The sequence below is a fragment of the Lissotriton vulgaris genome, unplaced genomic scaffold (genome assembly GCF_964263255.1).
Source record: "Lissotriton vulgaris unplaced genomic scaffold, aLisVul1.2 SCAFFOLD_1465, whole genome shotgun sequence".
In the NCBI taxonomy this organism is placed as follows: domain Eukaryota; kingdom Metazoa; phylum Chordata; class Amphibia; order Caudata; family Salamandridae; genus Lissotriton; species Lissotriton vulgaris.
Genome location: NW_028253733.1, coordinates 459,902 through 485,662, shown reverse-complemented (window position 1 = coordinate 485,662; position 25,761 = coordinate 459,902). Strand labels below are relative to the sequence as shown.

General features: G+C 47.8%; 1 protein-coding gene across 1 annotated transcript in view; it reads left to right on the top strand.

Annotated features, from left to right (window-relative positions):
• Positions 1-16,829: 16,829 nt before the first annotated feature.
• LOC147660783 (neurogenic locus notch homolog protein 1-like) overlaps positions 16,830-25,761 on the top strand; it is a 415,745-nt gene continuing 406,813 nt past the window's right edge. Inside the window, exon 1 of the mRNA XM_086951469.1 lies at positions 16,830-17,013. Within this exon, the coding sequence (XP_086807595.1) occupies positions 16,953-17,013 (61 nt within the window). The 5' untranslated portion in view covers positions 16,830-16,952. The remainder of the gene's footprint in view (positions 17,014-25,761) is intronic.

Here is a 25,761-nt window from a genome sequence, read left to right as displayed (position 1 = left end):
GTTGCTGTGAACTCCACGAAGGAATGAAAGCCTTCGCCGAATGGATGAAGAATAGCCGTCTGAAGCTGAACTCGGACAAGATGGAAGTCCTCATCCTCGGCTTCACCCCATCTGCCTGGGACGACTCCTGGTGGCCGACGGCCCTGGGAGCAGCACCGACACCCACCGACCACGCACGCAACCTGGTATTCATCCTCAATTCAACACTCTCCATGACCAAGCAAGTCAACGCCATCTCATCCTCCTGTTTCAACACCCTCTGCATGCTCGGAAAGACCTACTGGTGGATCCCCACTGACACCCAGGCCCTCGTCAGCAGCAGACTGGACTACGGAAACAGCCTCTATGCGGGAGCCCCGGCCAAACTACTGAAACGACTGCAACGCATACAGAACGCCTCTGCACGCCTGATCCTCGACATCCCTCGCCACAGCCACATCACACCCCACCTGAGAGACCTGCACTGGCTACCCGTCAACAAGAGGGTCACCTTCAAGCTCCTCACCCACGCACACAAGGCACCGGACCAGCATACCTCAACAAACGACTCACCTTCTACACCCTGAACCGCCAGCTCCGCTCCGCTGACCTTGCCACCGTCCCCTGCATCCGAAGAGCAACCACCGGCGGCAGATCGTTCTCCTACCTTGCCGCCAAGTCCTGGAACACCTTCCCCATCCTCCTACGGCAGACCGAAGACCTACTAACCTTCAGGAGGCTACTCAAGACCTGGCTGTTCGAGCAGTAGCAGCACCTCCCTCCCCCCCGCGCCTTGAGACCCTTATGGTGAGTAGCACGTTTTACAAATGTCTTGATTGATTGATTGATTGAACTGAGGAAAAGATGATAAACTACCAGAAGAACTACCAGAAGTGCAGAGGACCAGCCCAAACATGTAGCCATCGATCAGACTTCACTCTATCCCATGGCGGCTGTTCAGTATCCTTCCATCTGAGCTGATCGGAGGACGCCTGCAGACTAAACCTGTCTGCACAACCACCTGGAAGAGAAAACTGACCCCTCTAAGGAAACCATCACAAGCCATTACAGGGTCTGCAGTTCTTTGTTTTGCACTTATGTATTTTTTAATTTTTTTGGGTCCTCATTTCACCATTGGCATCTGCAAAATAAACAATAAAGGCCCATTCCGGCCTGGGCGCCCAGGGCCAATGTTCATGCGTTCGCCTTGAACCAACCAGGCCAGCTTCTTTGTACGAGGCTTGGTGTAATCATTGGACCTTTGAGGCCTTAGACCAGCCTCATTTCCTTGCCCCACAAAATCAATGGTGCCCAGACATTATTATCGCCATTATCTTCCAAGCCCAAATCCTGACACGCCATGCCTAATTCAGCACGCAACCAATTTTCTTTAAGTGGGGGTCTAGGATCTTTCCACAGTTTACAAATCTCTCTGCAGGCGATCAAGACTAAACAGAAAAACAAACCCACTTGTGCCGCAGATAACTGGCTTATGAGATCCATATCCAGGCCAAACAAGACTCAGGCTAGATTAAGGCACAGCTTCACTTTAAAAATACCTTCCAAGGCACTCTCCACGTTGAGCTAAAAGTCACTCAAAGTAACACAATCATAAAAAATATGGATATCATCAACCTCAACCAGGTAGCATCTAGGGCACTTTGGAGGGGGACAGAAAACAGATTTTGCAATTTTTTTGGGCATATAATACAGCCTATTAAGAACGTACAAGTGAAACTTTTTAAGAGCAGCTGACCTAACAAACTTATATAAAGTTTGAAGGGATAGAGCTAATAGACTAACTGATACATCTTCCAGAATGATGGAATTCCATACAAGATAAGAGGGGGGGGGAGCTGTGCATCCTCTACGTCTAAAAGGCTCCTATACCAGAATCCCACTTCTTTTTTCTTGGGTTTGCACTTTGGAGGGCATTTTCAATCTCCCAGTTTCCACCTATGTTCTCCTTTTCTGCAGAAAACCAGGAACACAGTCGCAAATATTTAAATCTGGAAAAGGAGCCCCAAATTTTTACTCTCAAGACTTCTCAAGGAAGAACCCCATCAGATGATACGAGGTCAGACCAGATCTTAATCCCTGCTCTCTTGATGGGGGATGCTAAGCCGTCTTTCAGACATTCGGGCAGTCCCAGATTGGGGCACGGTCTGAATAATATCTCATACCCCATCTCACCTTGACTTTATACCAGACATGGAGTGCTGTTTTTAAAACCTTTAGACGAACCTTCTTAAAAAACTTTGGCGCCCCGAACTTGTACAAAAATCCAGTATCCCCTCCCTCGAGGTTAGCCATTACAGTCAAGATCCGACCCCAGTTGGAATCATCAGGACTAGAGAGAAGACAACGAACATTTTTTAACTGAAAGGAGAATAAATACGGGAGCACATCCGGCAACGCAAGACCACCCTTTAAAAGTTTTTGTTTTCGCTTTTTCCAAGACAGCCTGGAGTTTGTATTAGACCATATAAAGCTGCCTATTTTGCTCTGGAATTTACCCAAAAGCTTATCTGGATAGTACTGAATAAATACGTCAATTTGGGAAGGATAACCATCTTAACTAGATTTACACGGCCATAAATTGTAAGAGGAAGATTCTGCCATCTGGAGAAGAGGTGGTCGATCTCCTTGGCCACTTTCTTCAAGTTTATCTGGGTGATATTATTTAGATCCTGTACTATGGTTATCCCCAGGTACTTGAGCGCTTTACTACAAATACCTAGCCAGTTGTTGACACCCCAGCACATTACCTCAGTCTTGGTAGTGTTGACTGAGTACCCAGAGTACAGACCAAATTCATTCAGAGTAGCCTCCACCCTAGGTAGCACCTCCGCTGGATTGTTAGTATAAACCAGCAAGTCAGCAGCATATAGAGCTAATTTGCAGCTATATTCAGAGACTGTAAAGGGGGTGATCCGATTGTCTAATCTCAATGCTTGCGCGAGGGGTTCGATGTATATATTTAACAAAAGGTGCGAGATGGGACACCCCTGACGAGTTCCCCTTTTATACTAAAGATCGGTGTCAAGAGACCATTTGAGAGGATAACTGCAGAGGCGCCCTCATAGCACCTAGTGATAGTTTGTATGAATGTTGAACCAAATCCCATTGTTCTTAAAACTTACCAAAGAAAGGCCCACTTGACACGCTCAAAAGTCTTGGCTGCGTCATACGCAGCCACTGCCAGGGGCTCCGACCGTGCCAACGCTAGGTTAATACTGCCTATTAGTTGCATAGTTTGTTCCTGAATGTACCTGCCCAGGATAACGCCCTTTTGATCAGCATTAATCAGTTGTGGAGCCATCTTGACCAATCTCCCTACCAATATGCTGGTAAAGATCTTATAATCCGCGTTAAGCAGGGAGATTGGCCTATGGGAGTCTGCTTTGAGGGGATCTTTCCGCAGCTTCAAAATAAGCACTATTGTGGGCTCCTTCAACGACGGGGGGACCCTACCTCCTGAGCTATATATGTAATTGAAAAGCTCACATAACCTAAGAGCTATAACCTACTGGAAGACCTTGTAAGCTTCACCTGGAAGGGCATCGGTCCCTGCAGCTTTATTGTTCTTTATTTTCTTTATATGGAGCTTAATTTCCTCCGCCATGAAGGGACTGTCTAGCATGTCTCGGCCCTCGCCTGTCAGAATTGGTAAGGCCTTATTTTGCAGCCATTTCTGAATACTATTAATACTTGGAGTGGCCTCCTCCTCGTAGAGTTTAGAAAACATGGTAAGCAGACACCTTTGCATATCCTCTTGATTACAAGAGGTAGCCCGGACTAGTCTATAATTAGATTATTAATGTTGTTTTTTACGCGATCTGCTTTTATCTTCCGTGCTAAGATGGCTCCAGCTTTCCCTCCGTATTCATAGTTTTCCATACTATGAACAGATCATTGTGCCTTGACTTTTTGGTCTAACTTTCCCCTATACTCCAGTCGTAGGTGTTCCAAATCACTAACAATTTGTGGCAAGTTGTCTGGTTGGCAACTCAATCTCGCTCTTTCTAGGATAGATATCTTATCTTCCAATTTTTGGAATTCCAGAGCCTCCTCCCTATTCTTGGCGCGTATCAGGCTATGTAGTAAGCCACGAGTATGGGCCTTAAATGCGTCCCAGACATAATCAAATGACGTCGAACCCATATTATCAGAAAAAAAGTTGATAGTGGATGTTCTAATGGCGGAAACTATTTCCTGATTGGATAACATAACCCTTTTTAAGGTCCATCTGGGCGTAAGGTTAGGCTTAGGCCGACCCATCGAGAGTGAAAATGAAATAGGGGCATGGTCAGATAAGATGCTTGGAAGAATAGTGATATCCTCTAAACTCTCTAAGCCCTATCTATCCATAAGAATATAGTCAATTCTTGAGGAATGCCCATGCTTTTTACTGAAGTATGTGAAACCTGGCTCTGCCCCCTTCTTAGCCTTCCAAACGTCCACCAGTCTGAGCTTGTGAATCATATTAATCATTGCCCGACGCATGGGGGGGGGCAGCAACATGCTGGCTATGGTTTGACCGGTCTTGAAGGGGATTGAGAAGGACATTAAAATCACCCCCAACTACCACCGGAGTGGTAGCCTCCACCAACTTGGTCTGTACTCTGATTAAGCAGGCAGGGTCGTCAATGTTAGGACCATAATAAGATACTATAGCAAGCTCAACTCCCCAAAATCGGCTTGTACCGTAATCCACCTGCCCGTGTGATCTGTCGCCATGGACTTTATGGTGCCTCCGGCTCCTGTTCTAATTAAGACTGCAACTCCCTTATTAAAAACTGTCTGTTCGGAGCAGCAGATCAGTCCCACCCATCTGTATTTTCCAAAAACAGTCTTACTCTCAACGGAGCTTAAGTGGGTCTCTTGTAAGAGGAACACTTGGGCTGGGGATTGTTCTAGGTATTTCATTATCAGCCTTTGTCTTCGTGGGTAACGAAGCCTGTTAACGTTCCACGAGATAAACCTTATCCTAGCAGTCGTCATGGATTATTGGTTCATCTGCCTCCCTCCCATTGGCTAGGCACCCCATAAACAACTTACTCAACAAAAAAAGAAAAGAAGGGAAATAAGGAATCATTTTTATATTTTCTCCCACTGCAACCCCACCCGTGCACCCCCTCCCCCCACTACCCCCCGTGACCCTAGACATCCCTCACCACCCAGGGGAACCCTCCCTTCTTCTCTGAGCATATGTTCTTTGGTTAAGAGCCCCTCCCCTATGTGTGGCTAAGTAGTAAGTACATAATTAGAGATGATAAAACCTATCAAAGCAGCGGGGTAATTTTAATAAGCTATACTCTTCCCCGGTAATTTCTGTGTTCTTATTTTATATCTTTTCTCCCTCTTTTTTTCACCATAATAGCCGAATGCCAGGCGGGTCCCTGTTAGTTAGATCCCGCTGTTGCTTCCGCTGCCTCTACCTTTTCTAATCTTGTCAATTAAGATCAACTTTCTCTGTTTGGCGCAAATTGTACATGTGATTATTCCACATGATCCGGAGAGATGCAGGAAGTTTTAGCTGAGTCCGAGCCCCTAAAGAGTTCAGAGTTACCATTCTCTTGCCCAACTCCCACTGTTTCGTGACGGTAATATGGGAGACATGCGCATTTCTTGTGAGAAATGCTCATGCGCGGGCGCCCGCGCATGCGCATTTGGCTGGAAGAAGTCGGCGCGAAGCAGAAGAGGGAGCCCCGGGACGCCGCATATCAGGTAAGTGCTTTTAATTTACGTTTACACTATTTTAGATTAAAATAGGCATTTAGAAGAGGGCGAGAGGGAAGCGGGTGGCGGACGACTTGGATCAGTCCACGAAGTGTGCGTAGTGTTGCCTACTACGCCTACTTTGCGAATCGCAAAGTAGGCAACACTACGTATACTCCGTGGACGGAGCGAAGCACTGCGCCCAGGGTTAGTCGCAATGAGCCTTCTTTTGATGGGGCGCCGGTCCTCACCATCTTGCCAGGTAACTTTCCCGGCACTTACTCGGCAAATCCCAGGCCTGACCGCTCCTCCGGAAACAAACAAGACTGGTCCTCCGAGACCAAAACGCTGAGGCAGTCTCCTGGGGTTTCTCTGCCACTCTTTGACCAACTCGCGGAACCACGGGGGCTCCAATACCGCTCCTCCCCCGGCAACACAAACCATCGAGTCTGTGCCAGATCGAGACTGCGCAGACTCGCTCAACGCTCCGGGAAGGCACAGAGATGGGACGCGGGTGCTAACGCTGGTGAGTTTTAGCAAAGACTTGCATCAAAACAACATTCCTTACAAAAAAATTATTAGGAGAAGAGAAAAAAAAAAGACAAAAGTGGCAGCCGCTGACCGCTAGTGACGGTTCAAACGCCACACACTGGGGAGCTCCGCCGCGACCGTCAGCTTCCCGCCGCCATGTTCCCCCTGCTGCCTTGGCAATTATGTATTAGTATAGCTCAACCCTGACCAAAAAGGCCCCCCGGCGCTGAACAAGGTCAAAGGCAAACATCCAGGTAAGGAATGATAGGAGGGGTATCTGTTATTGGATTGTTACTGCGCTGGGGCAGTTTTGGGGTCAGGTGCATTGTTTGGGATCCTATGCAGTTCCTCCTTGTGTGCCAGTGGTTATCTCTGAAGAAAGAGACTTCTGAGGGGCCTCCACACTTTACTTAGAGACATCTAACCCCCATGGCAAAAGGTACAGCAGTGATTTGACATTCTAATTCAGGCTATTTTTAGGTCTCGGACCGTAGGCTGCGCTTGCGTAGTCTCGCTCCGAGATTTAATGTCTCCTAGAGTGGGGATTGAACCCGCCCCTCTTCTCCATTGGCTGGCTTCCTAAACGGAGGCCAGCCATTTGAGGACAGGGGCATCACTCCCTTCCACCCCCGTCTTTTTCAGATTTGGGGGCGTGTTTTTTCGCTTCTTTCTTGTTTTCTTTCTCTCCTCTTCCCATTGGCTGGAATTTTACATTCCAGCCAATAGGAAGAGGAGAGAAAGAAAACCGCACCCCCGAATCCGAAAATGATGCTGGTTTCTCCGAGACAGTTTTTGATTTGCCTCGGAGAAACAAGGTGGTGTGCATGGCGTTGTCTGACCGGTCGCGTGTTCCCTAGCTGCCCTCGTCTTTTCTTGCTCTCCATCCAGCGGAAAACTGCTACATATTCGATTCAACAGCACACGTGGATTTTATTTATATAACCAGCGAGGGCTTTAGTGCGTGTTATCACCGTTTTTCACGATGTTCGCGGCGGTTGCAGCATGGTGGATCATCCATGCTGAGGCCGAGACGGAGTCCGACAGGGGAAGCTGGCGAGTGCCTGTCAGGCGTGCTCGGAGTGTAATCTGCTGTACAGCACCCAACAAAGCCCTCTCGTGCTCCCGAGTCTCGTGTGTGCCATGGCGACATCATCTGCAGCGGTGGGGACACATCTGAAGCCGGCGGGCACCTGGCGTTGCAGTGGGTATGGTGCGGCTGGCGCTTTGACTGTCCGGGTGTGCCTGGTGGAGCCGCTGCGGACTGTGCTGCCTCTCCCTGATGGCGCCGAAGCAGAACAACTGCTTAGTGAGCGCGTATGGAAGTCTAGGTATGAGCAGCGCCAGAGGGGCTAGCGGCCTAGGCTATCTACATTAACGGACAATCTGCCCGCCTGCGGAGGCAAGGCCATGGTGGCTATCCTACTCGAGTCAGCGCTGCTGCGACCCCTGGGGGACAGAAGAACCACACTCTGGTAGTGGGTGCTGTGAGCGGACTGCAACGGTGAGTTGGGAGAGTGGCGGGCAGCTGAACGTGTGCTGGCTCAGGAGGAGAGCTCTAGCAGCACTGGGCAGAATGATGCTATCCTGTGGCGCCCTGTAAGGACTGCATAGTTTGCTGCAGAGTGCAGCAGTTCTGGCCCATAGATACCGCCGGCACGAGAATACACATCTGCAGCGTCCTCGGACTCCTTATCCGATACTAAGTGGGCGGTACACTGGGGCCACAACGAGGATCACTGGAAACATCTCGCCGACTTTGAGTGTGCCGGGCTAACCCTCACCATAGAGCCTAATGCTGTGCCTGGCACTGTGTGGCTCGTGAAGCAGGGATAGATTGTGCTTTCATCTCAATGCACGTGAATTGCCATTCAAAGTCAAAGGGAGTTTCCCTGGACTAACTTTATGAAGAATACTTTTGCATCCTAAATAACACTTAACTGTGACACAAACACATTATTCTTAAAGAATTTTTGCCACCAACTAAAATGTAACGTATATACGTTTTCTTTATTAAAAAATCTTTCACCTCACTTGACAGGGTATTATCCTTAACATAAGGAACCCACAGACAAATTAAAATTTCAGAAAGACCAATTATTTCTGAAAGAAAATTAATATACACTTTTCCTAGTTACAATAAAAAAATTTATAAAACATCAATACAAAAAAGTCATTACAGTATACATAAAGAACAAATGTCACACAATAAGTACATATAACATAATTGGAAAACAGACAAAAAAAACCCTTCTTTTCAGTGGAACAACAGATGTTGGTCCCAGATAATCAGATCCAATAGCCTTATTATCATGTGTGTGAGCATTCCAATGTCCAAGATTGGCGTATATATGGAACCACTCTGCTTTATTTGGATTCTATAGACTTAGTGCGTCGACTCGTTTCGGTGTTATAGCCTTGGATATGGTTACACCTTCCTCAGGACAAAATAATTGGGGTCATCAATACCAAGTTTGGTGGAATCCTTCTTTGTATTAGATCGCGTATTATCAAGATCCTTAATAGGGAAATATCTCCTATCGTATCCAAATGAGAGCTCATCAATCGCTCATCACATTGGTTGTAGTGGAAATGATATCCTTACGGGCGCTTTTGTATTCAATTTGGTCATTTTATTTGCAATTCTCGTATGCTTAGCTGCTTCCCTCAAAGTTTCATTATGTTAACTCGAATTTTAGTACAAGATTCCGTAATTCTTATGTCTGTTAACCCCACCACGGTGTCACCTTGGGTATCCACTTTCAGATTTAGTTGTTGAACAAGGTTCTTTGAACTGGATATGTTCTTCTAGTGCTCCACCTCGTACTTCACCGCGGGTCCGTCTCGATCTGGTGGCTCCTGGTGCGGGCTGTTTAGAAGGTATTAACTAGCGGCCTGCACTGGAGCATAGATAGCGTTGCAGAGCGGCATAACCCTGCTTGGTTGTGAATCACTGCCATGATACACCAGGCAAACATGGCTGGTCCTGCCCCCTCGTTGCTCGTGCCTGCTCTCCTGCCCCCCCTCATTGCTTGTGATTGCTCTCCTGCCCCCTCGTTGTTTGTGCTTGCTGCCCTGCCTCCTCGTTGCTTGTGCTTGCTGTCCTGCCCCCTCATTGCTTGTGCTTGATCTCCTGCCCTCTCGTTGCTTGTGCTTGCTGTCCTGCCTCCTCGTTGCTTGTGCTTGCTGTCCTGCCCCCTCGTTGCTTGTGCTTGCTCCCCTGCCCCCTCGTTGGTTGTGCTTGCTCTCCTGCCCCCCTCGTTGCTTGTGCTTGCAGCCCTGCCACCTCGTGCTTGCTGTCCTGCCCCCTCGTTGCTTGTGCTTGCTCTCCTGCCCCTCCTCGTTGCTTGTGCTTGCTGTCCTGCCTCCTCTTTGCTTGTGCTTGCTCTCCTGCCCCCTCGTTCGTTGTGCTTGCTGTCCTGCCCCCTCGTTGCTTGTGCTTGCTCCCCTGCCCCCTCGTTGGTTGTGCTTGCTCTCCTGCCCCTCCCCTCGCTGGTTGTGCTTGCTCTCCTTCCCCCCCCGTTGCTTGTGCTTGCTGTCCTGCCCCCTCGTTGCTTGTGCTTGCTGTCCTGCCACCTCGTGCTTGCTGTCTTGCCCCCTTGTTGCATGTGCTTGATGTCCTGCCCCCTTGTTGCTTGTGCTTGCTCTCCTGCCCCCCCTCGTTGCTTGTGCTTGCTGTCCTGCCCCCTCATTGCTTGTGCTTACTGTCTTGCCCCCTTGTTCCTTGTGCTTGCTGTCCTGCCCCCTCGTTGCTTGTGCTTGCTGTCCTGCCCCCCCTTATTGCTCATACTTGCTGTCCTGCCCCCCTCCTTGCTTGTGCTTGCTGTCCTGCCCCCCCTTGTTGCTTGTGCTTGCTCTCCTGCCCCCCTCGTTGCTTGTGCTTGCTCTCTTGCCCCCTCATTGCTTGTGCTTGCTGTCCTGCCCCCCTCGTTGCTTGTGCTTGCTGTCCTGCCCCCCCTCGTTGCTTGTGCTTGCTGTCCTGCCCCCCTAGTTGCTCGTGCTTGCTGTCCTGCCCCCCTCGTTGCTTGTGCTTGCTGTCCTGCCCCTCGTTGTTCGTGCTTGCTCTCCTGCCCCCCCTCGTTGCTTGTGCTTGCTCTACTGCCCCCCCTCGTTGCTTGTGCTTGCTGTCCTGCCCCCCCACGTTGCTTGTGCTTGCTGTCTTGCCCCCTCGTTGCTTGTGCTTGCTGTCCTGCCCCCTCATTGCTTGTGCTTGCTGTCCTGCCCCCCTCGTTGCTTGTGCTTGCTGTCCTGCCCCCTCGTTGCTTGTGCTTGCTCTCCTGCCCCCTCGTTATCTGTGCTTGCTCTCCTGCCCCCTCGTTGCTTGTGCTTGCTGTCCTGCCCCCTCGTTGCTTGTGCTTGCTGTCCTACCCCCTCGTTGGTTGTGCTTGCTCGCCTGCCCCCCCTCGCTGGTTGTGATTGCTCTCCTGCCCCCCCTCGTTGCTTGTTCTTGCTGTCCTGCCACCTTGTTGCATGTGCTTGCTATCCTGCTCCCTTGTTGCTTGTGCTTGCTCCCCTGCCCCCCCTTGTTGCTTGTGCTTGCTGTCCTGCCCCCTCGTTGCTTGTGCTTACTGTCTTGCCCACTTGTTGCTTGTGCTTGCTGTCCTGCCCCCTCGTTGCTTGTGCTTGCTGTCCTGCCCCCCCCCTTATTGCTCGTACTTGCTGTCCTGCCCCCCTCCTTGCTTGTGCTTGCTGTCCTGCCCCCTCGTTGCTTGTGCTTGCTCTCCTGTCTCCCCTCTTTGCTTGTGCTTGCTCTCCTGCCCCCCTCGTTGCTTGTGCTTGCTCTCTTGCCCCCCTCATTGCTTGTGCTTGCTGTCCTGCCCCTCGTTGCTTGTGCTTGCTGTCCTGCCCCCCTCGTTGCTTGTGCTTGCTGTCCTGCCCCCCTAGTTGCTCGTGCTTGCTGTCCTGCCCCCCTCGTTGCTTGTGCTTGCTGTCCTGCCCCTCGTTGCTCGTGCTTGCTCTCCTGCCCCCCTCGTTGCTTGTGCTTGCTGTCCTGCCCCCCCCCTCGTTTCTTGTGCTTGCTGTTTGCCCCCTCGTTGCTTGTGCTTGCTGTCCTGCCCCCTCGTTGCTTGTGCTTGCTGTCCTGCCCCCCCTTGTTGCTTGTGCTTGCTGTCCTGCCCCCTCGTTGCTTGTGCTTGCTCTCCTGCCCCCTCGTTACTTGTGCTTGCTCTCCTGCCCCCTCGTTGCTTGTGCTTGCTGTCCTGCCCCCTCGTTGCTTGTGCTTGCTGTCCTGCCCCCTCGTTGGTTGTGCTTGCTCGCCTGCCCCCCCTTGTTGCTTGTTCTTGCTGTCCTGCCACCTTGTTGCTTGTGCTTGCTGTCTTGCCCCCTCGTTGCTTGTGCTTGCTGTCCTGACCACCCTCGTTGCTCGTGCTTGCTGTCCTGCCCCCTTGTTGCTCGTGCTTGCTGTCCTGCCCCCTTGTTGCTTGTGCTTGCTGTTCTGCCCACCTCGTTGCCTGTGCTTGCTCTCCTGCCCCCCCTCGTTGCTTGTGCTTGCTCTCCTGCCCCCCCTCATTGCTTGTGCTTGCTCTCCTGCCCCCCTCGCTGCTCATGCTTGCTGTCCTGCCCCCCCTCATTGCTTGTGCTTGCTCTCCTGCCCCCCCTCGTTGCTTGTGCTTGCTGTCCTGCCCCCTTGTTGCTTGTGCTTGCTGTCCTGCTCCCTCATTGCTTGTGCTTGCTCTCCTGCCCCCTTATTGCTTGTGCTTGCTCTCCTGCCCCCACGTTGTTTGTGCTTGCTCTCCTGCCTCCTCGTTGCTTGTGCTTGCTGTCCTGCCCCCTCGTTGCTTGTGCTTGCTCCCCGACCCCCTCGTTGGTTGTGCTTGCTCTCTGCCCCCCCCCCTCGCTGGTTGTCCTTGCTCTTCTGCCCCCCCTCTTGCTTGTGCTTGCTGTCCTGCCACCTTGTGCTTGCTGTCCTGCCCCCTCGTTGCTTGTGCTTGCTGTCTTGCCCCCTTGTTGCTTGTGCTTGCTGTTCTGCCCCCTCGTTGCTTGTGCTTGCTCTCTTGCCCCCCCTCGTTGCTTGTGCTTGCTGTCCTGCCCCCTCGTTCGTTGTGCTTGCTCTCCTGCCCTGCTATTGGCATTGTAAATGACAATGCCATTTATTTATGTTTTTAAAAAAAACATAAATAAAAATAATGTCATGAGCAATGCCAATAGCTCTAACTTTAAGAATGCCGAGGCCATTGCATTGTAAATGCTTGTTCCATTTACAGACAGTATTTGAGCTTCTCACAGCTGCCACCCTCCCAACGGAAACTTTGACTGCTCGCCTTCTCTACCCCCACACAGTCGAAGCCAACGCGGATATTAATTCAGTGAACGGTGCATCAGTACCCAGCCATCGAGGGCCAGAGAGGATGTGAATTACTTTTAGAGTTATTGTTCATTTGTAACTCTTCTCACTGATCAGCATTGGCACCTGGTGGTGTGGTTTAAATCTATAGCTGTAGCTAATAAAACAGAGCCCTGGACCACATTACCATGTGAGTGTGTCATATGCGGATACACACTATGCCCGGGAAGCATTTCACTTCTTAAAATTAGCCATTTTGTGTGTTTTTAGATGATGGCCGGGGAGAACTTCAAGAGTCAATCATAACAATAAAAAAAAGTATTTTTCTCCCAAGAATTCTCAGCAGGCGCGATGATGCCGGAGATGGCCTAGAGTGGCAGTTTGGGGGAAGGATAAAACATTTTCTGCAGGAATGGGTAAAATCCATTTAATTCTCTTTGGAACTATCAGTAATCAAACAAGAATGCCTGATAGAGTTTGCATCAATCCCTCCCTCACCTGGGACCATTCATATCCCAAGACTTTAAGACCGTGTGAAACTGGAAGCCATGCAAACAGCCATTCATTCCTTGATTCTCAAAGGAGCCATCTCTTGCATTCCCAAGAATGAGAAGGTCAAAGGCACATACTCAATGACCTTTCTAGTCCCCAAATCAACGGGAGGTTTCCCATTGATCATAGGTCTCAGGAACTTGAACAGATGGATCAAAGTAATCCATTTCAAGGTGGAAAAAACACACAAGAAGATATTTCCTGTAATTCAACCCAGAGCATATTTGATCTCTCCAGATCTAATGGACAAATGTCCACACAGTTTCACATACCTATAGGCGTGTCTCATCAGAGGTTTCTAAGACGTGTAATTTTGGGAAACATTATGAGTTCCATGTCTTGCCCTTTGGAATCCGAACTTTAGAAAAAGTATGGCTCCCTAAATCTCTTTTTTACATCTTCAGGGCTTGTCTGCTTTCCCATACCTGGAAGATTAGCTCCTGGTGGCTACATCAATGGAAGCAGATCTGGAAGGATACAGGGTGGTGATGGATTGTGCATCCAGATATGGTCTATTGTTCAATGTTCCTAATTCCCGGTCAAGATCAAGTTTTCATTGGGGCACATTTCAGGAGAGATGCAGTTATGGTGTTCCTTCCTCAGGAGAGAGTAATCAGACTATGGCAAGCTCTGACATACTTCCTATCTCAAAGAATTGGCATGGATGGGCTAATACTTCATGGTCACATGGTTTACTTGTTTATTTCTGGTGCCATGGACAAGACTACATTTAAACCCCTTATTAACCCGCCTACTGAAGTATTGGAAACCTTCTTCGATGACTTTTGAAAGCCAAATACATTTGACTCCTCTCATTTGTCAACAGCTTCAATGGTGGCTGAAGCTGGACTCTCTAGATTTCCTCTTTCTCCACCTCATCCACTAATTGTGAGTACGGATGCAAGCCTTCTGAGATGGGGCGCAACGATGACACAACATAAAACACAACTGTAAAATAAGGCTGGCAGGGATTGGCTTTGGGGGCCAGTTGCAGGCCCCCTCTGAGGGGAGGGGGTGCACTGGAGGGGGGGTACCCATGGTACACCCCTCCATTTCCATGCACAAGGCCGCAGGCACCGCGCGGTGCCTGCCACGTTATGCATGGAAATGCACAACATGGCCATTTGCAGCCAGCAGCACCCGCCGCAATGTTAAATTGCCAGATGCGACCACCGCTCATTATCAGGGGTGCGGGACCGCCGCATGGCAGGCGGGCAGTCCCATTACCGCTGGGTGGCGGGCGGACTTCCTAATGACCCCCTGAGTGTGAATAAACCATGAGTAGCGCTATAAAAAAATTATGGGGCAGATTTATGATAACTGGCGCATCCCCAGGGATGCGGCAGTTATTTTGCGCCGCAGCTCCGCCACCCATGGTGCAAAAACGGCACAGATGCGTGACGCATCTGTGCCGTAAAGGTGGCGCATTACTGGAGTTGCGTCGCAAGCGCGACGCAGCTCCAGCAAGGCTCGGGGGTGCCCTATCTGTCCAATGCTGCCTAAAGCCTTACGCCTGCTTCAAGCAGGCGCAGGGTTTTGACACAGCATTGGCCTGTAAGTGACTGAGTGAAATCTTACAGATTTCACTCAGCCACTTTTGCGAGGCGCACCTGCCCCGGAACGCCCACCCTGCGCCAGAACGCCCACATGTGGCGCAGTGCTTTACAACGTGACGCATCTGCCTAGATGCGTCACGTTGTAAATTGGTCGTAGGGATGCGCCACGTTTACGCCGCAGTTGCGTGACGCAAACGTGGCGCATTACCAACATAAATCTGCCCCTATATGTTTGTCAGAAAGGTGCTATAGCGAGATGAGATGCATTGTTGGTGAGTGGTAGTGAAGGAATTCATGGAGAAGGAGGAAATGGGGGAGGGGGCGCCAAAAAAGACCGTTGCACCATGTGCGACCAATGCTAGTGTCAGTCATGGCTGGAGTGTTAGCCCCCACCCGAAGGTCGGGTCTAGTTGCAACCCTGCTATGGACCTAGGATAATGCCAATATCCCAACAAAACAATTAGGACAAACAGCTGCGCACGTGTTGATGTCAATATTCGGACTGGTTGAATATCGTAATTTTTTTCAAATTTAATTGAGTGAAATTTCACATTTACTCAAAATTATGCTTTTTTTTAAAATAAAAATGTGATTTTCGGTATCTCGCATCACATTTTCCAACCGCGTACTTCGCGCAAAAAAGCTCTCACCAGATACCAATAGGAGACCCATTCGAGTATAAAATCTCTCTCAGTGAGACACTTTCTGTCAGACCCCGCGAGATATCCTTGGGTGAAAAAAATGGTGCAAAAACGCACATTGCATAATTGTGTGATTTATTTTTATTTTTTACTGTTTTCGCCAACGTAATTAAAACTTCTCCCAAGACTTGATTTGTCCACATTGTTGATTCGGCAGCTCTCCTGTTGCAGGTGCCTGACCTAAAGAGAAGAGACTTTCTATCAAAACTCAAATATCCACGTTCTAAACTTAAATTGTATGTTTACCCTTCTAAAATGCTCCCATCGAAATGTGAGAATTAAATATATGCTCAATTTAATTTAAATTGTCATTGTTTACATTCCCTTCAATTACTTCTGTGGGATATAACTACGTTTAGCCACTAGGTGGTAGCGTTGTACTATATTGGGTTGGAAGATACCCGAAATGAGAAGAATGCGCTTGAAGTGTGTCCACTGTGCTTTAAAAAATGCAACAGAAAATTACACTGTTCATACAATATTTTTGCTCTAATCCTTTCCTAAACCGAGAAATAAATCTATATTTTCATTAGTCCAAATGGAAAAATACACAATTTCCCGGTGGTCGTGCCTTTTTGATGGGATGCTGAGAAGAAATCAGTTGGTGCCTTAGAATATCACACACCAAACTCGGGGGCAGTTGCTCTGAAATTCTGGTTGGGCTGGGGCAGGATGAGTCCTGTGTTTTTCTAGCACTGTAACAGGCCAGTGACAGGATGGGCAGTGCTTGTGTTTATGCAACTTGAAAGCAGGACCGGCATCCTCTCCCTGTAGAACACGGTACAAGGTGTGACCAACAAACCCGGATTGGACACAGCCGCATTCTATTGATGGCCCCTTCTCTCACACTTTTTATATTTCTTGCTTTCCAAATGTACTTAGTTCAGTCTTGTTTTATCCTCTTGTCCTCTGCTCCTTTATCTAGCTTTTTCTCTTTTGTTTAAGCTGCTTCGCATCTTTCGCACTTCATTCGTCATTTATTTTCTGCCTAGTTTCTCTCTGACTTTGTTTTCGTTTATCGCATTCTTGTTCATCTGTTTTCTTTCTCTGTCGTAGTTCATCTGTTTCCTTTTCTCCCCTCTTTGTACTCACTATCTCCATCTCGCCCCTTTCTGTTTACTCTTTCTCCCACCGTCTGCTCCCATCTGTGTCTCTCAGTTCTCATGGTTCCCTCATCGGTTCCCCTTCCTTTTCTCTCCTCACTTCCCTCCTTATCTCTGCCCTCCCTCCCTCCACTGCTCTCCCCTCCCAGTCCTGCTTGTTCCCACGCTGCTCTCTCCCTCCTGGCCGTGCACCCCCCTCCTTCCTCAGTCCCAGGCCTTTGCATTGTGTGCTCAGGAAATGGCGTCTAGGCGCGTGAGTGGGTTAGAGCGAGGTTCCCACAGCATGGCCGGGGGTGGTGTTCCTCTGGGCAGGGGAAGGGTGGCTTGCGAGGGAGTGTTTCCGACTCAGGGACTGACCTCACTCACTCACTCCCTCAGGCGTGAGACTTGGGTGGGCAGCGGGTGGCCGGGGGCGTCGGTGTCAGGAGTGCCTGTGGTCGGGGGGCTCGTGGCTGGAGTGGACTTCTCGGGTCAGGGTGGGCCCAACATACCCCACGGACCGACGGTGGCCCGTTAGCGCCCGAGTGGAATGAGGACTTCCGCCCAGCTGCTTATTCTACTCAGCAGCGCCCTCCTGCCGCACTGTCGAGGTAAGAGAGACCCGAGGGCAGGGGGAGGTCAGGGGTCATGGTCTCACCTGTCACAGCTCCCGATGACCACCTGGTGTGACCTTCACTTTCATCCCACCGGTCACCTCGTAGCCTTGTGGTTGTTTATAGCGCGCAGCATGTTACTGCCAATGTCAGGGCGCTTTATAGGTCGAGCAATGGCACAACACTAGGTGAAACCCTGTTAGCCCTCATTAAACTTGACCACTGGTCTCGTCTTCTGTTTCACGGATGGCTCTCTATCATGCTTGTATGTTCTGTACTACTCCTTGCACATGGCTACATCGACACCATGAGCAATATTATAGTGAATAAAATGTAATAAAAAGAGTGTATTGTAATTAGCGTATAGAAAAAAGTCCCTAGCTTAGCTCGTTTCACAAGTTTATTCTCTTTACTTATCTATCTATCTATCTATCTATCTATCTATCTATCTATCTATCTATCTATCTATCTATCTATCTATCTATCTATCTATCTATCTATCTATCTATCTATCTATCTATCTATCTATCTATCTATCTATCTATGTCTGCCTATCTAAACCAGACTCCCTCTTTCTGTCTGTCTCTTACTCACTCTGTCTTATTCTCTCTAGGTCTGTCTTCCTATTGCATTCTGTCTTTGTCTCCCTGTCTCTTTTAGCGCTCTCTGTTTATTACTTCTGCTAATGCATGACTCTTTCAACGGCTGCTCTCTCTCTCTCTCTCTCTCTCTCTCTCTCTCTCTCTCTCTCTCTCTCTCTCTCTCTCTCTCTCTCTCTCTCTCTATATATATATATATATATATATATATATATATATATATATATATATATATATATATGTATATATATGGGCAGATTTACAAGTCCCTTGCGCCACTTTTGCGCCACTTTTAACATGGGAAAAGTGACGCAAAAGTGGCGCTAGGGGCTTGTAAATCTGCCCCACGGTGTATATTTTTGTGTCTCTCTCTGTGTTCCTCTTGCTCCTTTTCTATGTCTCTCATCCCCCCCCCCCCGCACCTGACCACAAAATACGATTCTGAATAATGTCCCATGATATCCAATTTGCCGCTTCAACGCTCCCGCTGTAGAATCAACATGGAGTCCGGCCAGCTTTAAGCAATATCACTCTCTTGCAATACTTCTAGCCGGGGCTAGTTTTGAAAAGTTTTGCTAACGCACGAGCCACATCGAAAAAATCAATGTTCTTGAGAAGCGCAGTGCCGCCTTGCGATGAGATATATTTTAAAAAGAGTGGTTTTAAAATCTGACATCGTAATCTATAAAAATGCAAACAATCGAACAAGAGATGGACATTAAAATGCGTGGCCCGTAATCCGCAGGTGCAGTTGTCGGAATCAGAAGGCGCGTCAAACTCCCCTGGTTTTAAAAATCGAGGGGCAGATTTACAAGCCTCTTGCGTCACTTTTGCGTCATTTTTAACAGGAAAAATGGCGCAAAAGTGGTGCAAGGGGCTTGTAAATCTGCACCCGAAAATTCAACTTCACCTGAAATTTTAATAGCAGCAAACGCAACTGAGGGCTTGGCAATGCGGATATATAAGGATATATCCTTAGATTTTCACAAGACTCCAGCAAGTAACACGATGAGGGTTTTCTTGAAACCCAATAGAAATCCCCTGCCCTAGATTCCCTCTTACAGGCCTCTCCCAACCCCCCCTTCCATAGGTGGAATGCCTCCAAGGCTCTAATGTTTTCAACCTTCAATGACACCTCGATTTGTACTAATCTATTTCTAACCTGCACAGCCCCTCTTTAGTTCACTTCTTGATATTTCCATCGCACTGAGGCTTGACCCCTTCTGAATCCCAGGGGTCTAAGCTTATTCCAAAAGCTATGGATGCTTCATAGGCTAAAAATATCCGCGCCTGCAGGTTCCCTTCCTGTCCTATCACCGGGCACATTGTGCTTTGGGGTAGACCTAACACTTTTTTTCAGGCTGTGCACTCACACTTCTCCCAGCTTGCCTCTGTGCTTAGGGTCAACTGTTATACTCATATAAACACTGAGGTGGAACCTTAGCATTATTAGCGGAAAGTACCGGGAACAGAGATGGTCATCCCAATGCGGTTTTAAATGTGACTAGACCACCTATAGTGGAGAGTGCACACGCCTTCACCGCTTCTTTATGTATGGTCCAATGTAACTCATTATTAAACAGCATACCTAAGTATTTATATGAGGTTACCACTTCCACCATATCGTTACCTAGCCCCCACTTATATGCTTTTGTTTTTTCCCAAAATTATTTTTGTTTTCTTCATATTAACCTTTAATTTGTTAGCCACACAGTACGAATGATACATTTCCAGCTTCCTCTGGAAGCCCACTTGTGTCAGGTCTAAAATAGCCAAGTCATCCGCATAGAGGAGACTTGAAATATGTCTGGTACTTAGTTTCTACATAAAAGATTTTGGATTATTAGGGGCACGAGCAGATCTGCTAGGAATAATGAGAACAGCGTGGGAGCCAGGACACAGCCCTGCCGTAGCCCATTACCCAGCGGGATTCTTGAAGAAAGGCTCCCCTTGAAGTCTGGTTCTACCTGAGGCCAGTTCTGGTGGTGCAAGTCCTGGAGTATTGCGAGTAAGCTACTGCGAATGGCCAGATGGCGGAGCTTATCCCACAGAAGAGTGGGATCCACAAGGTCGAATGCTGAGCTCAAATCAACAAAACAACACCAAAGATTCTCTAGCTCCCAATGCCTCTGTCCAAGAGCACACAGACCAACACAATGGTCTACCGTAGAGTGACCTTCTTTAAAACCTCCTTGTTCCATAGAGATTCAGTCCAATCTTTACGAGACTCTAAGATCGATCTCCTTGGAAATCAATTTAGCTGCGACGTCGAGCAAACTTATCAAACGATAATGTCTTGGGTCATGCAACTCCTTTTTTGTGAATAGGCTTAATTATTGCACCCTTCCAACTAGGCAGAAAGTTACCTGCCCTTGTTACAAAAACAAAGATTTTAGAGAAAAACAAGTCCACCATTCAGGGTTGGATTTCATAACAATGGCGGCTACGTTATCCGGACATGCTGCTGCCTTAGTTACTTTTAAGGAAGATATCAGTTTCACTAAGGAAAGTTCAGAGAAGAACCCCAATTAATCCTCCCCGAATGGGCCACCTTCCTCCTTCAGATACCCCTCTAGTGATATAGATATGATTTAGGGATGCAAACCCAAGCGTTCTCCGGCACCAAACACCCTAGGGATTCCTTTCACTTACTGCCCCCACACTGGACTAACTTTCAAAACGTATGTATATCTTTGGCCTGGCGGGCTCTAATCATCAAGTCCCAAATTGTGTGGTAGTGAGCGTTTTTCTTTCCACTGATTAGTGTCTATTATTCCTTTTTACCTACCTTACCTACTTACCTATGTGTGGCTCTCTCTCATTCAGTAAATGAAGTCGCTGTGTGCCTGTTTGCAAAACAAAACATTTTTTTTTTCTCTTTAGCCTAATCGCCATGGCCACATGCATGTGACATGTTTCAGCATGTCTCCCACTATGTCTCAACACACGTCATTCCTTCTTTCATGCTTCTCAGGGGCTGGCCCTGTGTGTGAAAAGCCTGGTTGCTTCGTGTTACGCCTGAGAAAAAACACTGTGTAAATAACGTGATTGTGACATGGCTATTTACTTCAAGGATGTCTTCGACTAAATTAAATGGTTGTTTGTGTCTGTCTTTCTCAGGGAATGTAAGTTTCTGCTCATTACATGACTGTCGTGTAACCCTTTCTGCAACTAACTGTCAGCATCATGGCTGTTCTGTGGGTCTCTGAAACAGGGGGGGTAGCCAGAAAATTAAAAGAACCCTCACTTTGAACCAAAGCTCCTATGGCCCCAAACAAACGAAGGAAGTCATTGCGACCCTCCCCAAAACAGCTCCCTGCCATTCAAGCATATATCCATTCATCCTTTCACCCTTCCATCTGCCAACTGATAACCACCATTTCACCTTTATATTTTGTCATCCATTCATTCTTTCATCAATCATTCAGTCTTTCGCAATTCTGTTCATCCATCAAAACATCTGCACATCCATATCCAAACCTATCCTATCCTCTCCAAACCTATTCATCAAACCTATCCATCCTTTCAGTCATCCATCCACCCTTTGTCATTCATCCCTCCATCCACCCTTTCATTCATCTTTCTAGCTGCTCCATCCATTCATACATCCATCCGCCCTTTCACTCATCCATCCATCCTTTCACTAATCCATCCACTCTTCCACCCAGCCATTCATCCACTCATCCATCATCTGACCCATCTATCTGTCTACCTTTTCACTCTTCCACCCCTCCCTCCTCCTTTTCACTCATCCATCCATCCGTTCACTCAGTAATTCACATATCCATTCACCCATCCCCCCATCCACCCACCCTCCCATCCATCCAGGCATACATCCACTCGTCCATCCATCCATCCACCATTCATCCAATCCCCTATCTTCCTGTCACTCAGCCATTCATCCACCCTTTCACTAGGCCTTCCATCCTTTCACTAAGTCATCCACTCTTCCACCCATCCATCCACTCATCCATCCACCCTTTCACAAATCCATCTATGCTCTCACTCATCCACCCCTTATCCATCCTTTCACTCAACTTTCCTTTCACTATTCCATCCATCCTCCCTTTCACTCATCCCTCCACCATTTCACTCAGCCATACACATATCCATTCATCCATTCACCCTTCCACCCAACCTGCCATCCATCCATCCATTCACCTGTCCATCCACCCATCCATTCATCCATCCTTTCACTCAGCCATTCATCCACCCTTCCACTTAGCCATCCATCCTTTCACTCATCCATCCATCCACTCATGCATTCACCCACCCTTTCACTCAACCATCCAGTCAGCCATATAGCCATCCTTTTACTCTGCTATCCATCCACCCTTTCAGTCAGCCATCCATCCTTTCACTCATCCATTCTCATATCTATCCTTTTACCCATTCATCCAGCCATCTCTCCATCCACCCTTTCATCCACCCATCCATCCTTTCATTCACTTACCCATCAACCCTTTGACGTAAATTGTTAGTATTTTCTGCCCAGCTAGCTGCAGACAGAAGAGGCCCATCAAAACTCCACCCCCGCTGTAGCTGCTAAACTGAGGGGTTCACGGCGCCTCTGCTCTGAAACTTTCATGTCACTGAAATTGTGGTAGAACCATGAAATGAAAGTCATTAAACTACGTGGTAGTTAATGCCTTTGCTGGAGAAATTTGTGTGCAATCTAGTCACAACTTTGAGTTATCATAAAATAACATAGAGGGTGAAAGTGCCTGCTGCAAAGAAAAATGTGTGACATAGCTCCAGGATTTGTATTTTATGTACATAGCTTGAGGGATTACTGGTTTAGCTGCAGAGATCCTCATGTTACCTACTAGTTACAAGTTGTAATCCTTGAAATATAGCTCAGTGACTTAAGAAATGGCAGCAGGGAGCCGTATGCAAAGTACAAAGTATAAGTGTGGAACCTTACGATGTTTTCGTTTTTCTAGGTTTGCTAATTAAGAGTTCCATTGGGTAGTACTGAAGCCGTATTACATGGAATACGCATGGTTATTGGAGTCATTGCTCATATAGACAGATAGGACTTGATCCTTATGTGCTTAGCAAGTGAGCCACCGGCCCTGTGGTGGTACCTCAGCAGCAAGCAGGCCTCAGCCGTGTGCACACTCATGTTATGTTATGTTATGTTAGCTGGTGTTTTATTAGCGCTCAGCTACTCTAACAGAGTGTCCCGGCGCTATCAGACCCATAACAACAGATCCCCGGCGAAATGGAGGAGACTTATTGGCCGAACAGCCACGTTTTAAGCTCCTTTCTGAACGACAGTAAGCTCTCACTCTTTCTTAAGGACAATGGGAGGGCATTCCAGGCCTTGGGGCAAGGTATTTAAAAGACCGCCCACCGATCCGAGCACGCCTAATTGCCGGGACCGTGGTCAAAGACAATGACGCCGAGCGCAAGGATCTGGAAGGCAGATGAAAACCAATTCTCTTCCTCAAATAGAGGGCACCGGTGCCATGGAGTGCCTTAAACGCCATGGTGAGAGCCTTAAACTCTATGCGTTTCTGAATTGGCAGCCAGTGAAGAGACTCCAGCAGTCCCGCAGCATGGGATCGGTGGCCGAGGCCAAAGATTGCCCATGCGGCCGAGTTCTGCACTACCTGCAAGCGTGAAAGAAGGTACTTCGGGAGACCCAGGTAGAGGACGTTAGCGTAGTCCAGCCTTGATCCTATCATAGCTTGCACCATGGTTTTCCTATGGGCAATGGAAAGGAAAGGGAGAAATTTCCTTAGCATTTTCAGTATCCCGAAACACTGGCCAACCAGGGTCAGAATCTGTGGTTTAAGAGTAAGACAATTGTCTATCCTAACACCGAGATTCCTAGCCACTGAGGCCACAGCGGAAGGAGGAAACATACCTGCCGGCCACCAGGACTTCCAACAGGGATTCGGAGGACAGCCGAAGAAAAGAACCTCAGATTTGTCCGAGTTGTATTTCAACTGGTTAAGTTGAAACCAGGCAAAAACTGCACCCAGACAGCTTTTAATGCGATCCCCGTTAAAGTCCATGTTTTTTCCGCATGTGAAAAGGACTAGAAACAGTAGAACACAGGGCAGTAGCTCTTTCTATGTGTGCTGCATTCTACAGCACACATAGGAATAGCAAATCGCCTCTTTGGATTGTTTTTGATGCAAGAAGGTGCCCCTTCCTGCACAAAAACAGTCCTGCAGACAACACAGGCACCCTTGCCCCATGGTTCAAGGGTGCCTACATTGGTGCCAGGTTGCCGAAACAGTGCCAGCACAGACAGAAAGGACAGGAATACACCGTATTGCTTAAATATGTTGTATTGTATTGTATTGCAATTGCATTTGTATAGCGCTTACTACCCCTGACGAGGCAGGTGCATTCCTGCCCGTCCACTTTGGTGTACAGCAGCACTGCCCCATGCCAAAATGCCATAAATGGGGCCCTAAATGACCCGAACTGACACTGTCCCGATCATTTAGTATTCAGTATCCCAAAAGCCCCTGCTCTTCTCCTTGGTTTTGACTCAAGGAAACACCACGAAAAGACCCAGTGCCGCCAGGAAGGTGAGTGTAAAAGACAAATACCCCCCCCCTATGATGTGAAATAGGGCGTTGGTGCAGCCACGTGTTCAGTTGAGGAAACTAAAGGGTGGTGCTGTTTGTGCATGCCGGATTGATAAGGACAACAGAGGGGGCAATGGGAACCTATTTTCTCCTACATACAATGGGAAGGACGATTCAGTGTAATAAGAGAATGTTTCCGATGGGACAGCGGGGTTAAAAACAGCGATCTCTAAGCCGCCAGCAGTGTGTGGGCCGTGACAAAGGCCACAGCTTAATTTGTTGCTGTTAAATTGACGTGGACTTGTAATGCCCACTTTTACCCATAAGGGTTTCTTGGTGCTTAATAACTGATTTTTATTGTTACCCAACTCAATGATACACATTTTATTGACCTCAGAAGGATGAAAGGCTGTGTGGATTGGGTAAAGATTCTGGGACCCCCTCCAATATGGTTACTTTCAGGTCAGGGAGAAGAGGGGAAAAAGCAACAAACACTATGAAACAACTCACTCATGACCTCTATTTTTTCTTACAGGACTTAACTTCTAATTATAGACATGGGCACTACCAAAATCATTTTACTTTCTCCATGTATTTTTATTTAAATTATTTCTTCATTTAATAATTTTTTTATATCATTATTTTCAGCTTAAAAATGTTATAAAAAAAAATTACATTATTGTCATCAGTAATTCATAATACAACATTCGTTATTCACATTCTAATACATTTATTACCAGGTAGAGAACTAATGCAGACAATCCACTCACTCACTCATACCTCATACACATTCACAACTTAATATATCTGTGCAAGTTAACACGTTTCGTTGGTTTACTGTCTATTGCCCAATACAGAGCTACTAGAATCAGTAGGATTTTACAAAGACTTGGTCAACTTGTTTCGGTGGCAAACCACAACGATAGAAACCACCTTCATCAGGACCCGCCAGATATGTTAACACTTGTTCTCTACACGCTGGGATTTCTCGTGTTTTAATCTTCAGTATAACGTATTAGACATCCAGAGACTCGAGGAGATCACTCCAAATTCTAGTCTTTCGTTAAACAAGAATTTTGTTACCTTGAGTATCTTGCAAGAAGGGGAACGTCTTCAATCATGTCTGTGTTTGGCCAGCATGAGTTATTATGAGATTCCACTGAAAGATGGTATAACCTTGGAAAGGTTTCCTTGTATTTCCTGGTGTCTGCTAGCCAATCCTCTATTTTGTAATTTCTCCAAATCCATCAATCTCCTATTCACACTGCGTTATATTTATAAAGTCACTATTTTTTTCGGCATGTCCATCCGTCAGCAACGTGCAGCGTCCTGTGTGGACCCACTAGAATATGAACAGTCACCATGAGGTCAAACACAGACAACTACAGTGTACGCACTAGTCCACTAAGCCACCAGACCAGGCTAAAGTGAAGAAAATAATTGTTTACAAAATAAACAATTAGCTGGGCCCAGGCCATTGCTCATCATAGCAAAGAGGTAAATCTCCTCAACCTTGGGGCCAGGTGTGGGGGGATTTTCATAACGGCTGCATCAAGCATGCTGGCTTTATTTGTTTACCATACCACAGGTGGCTGTCT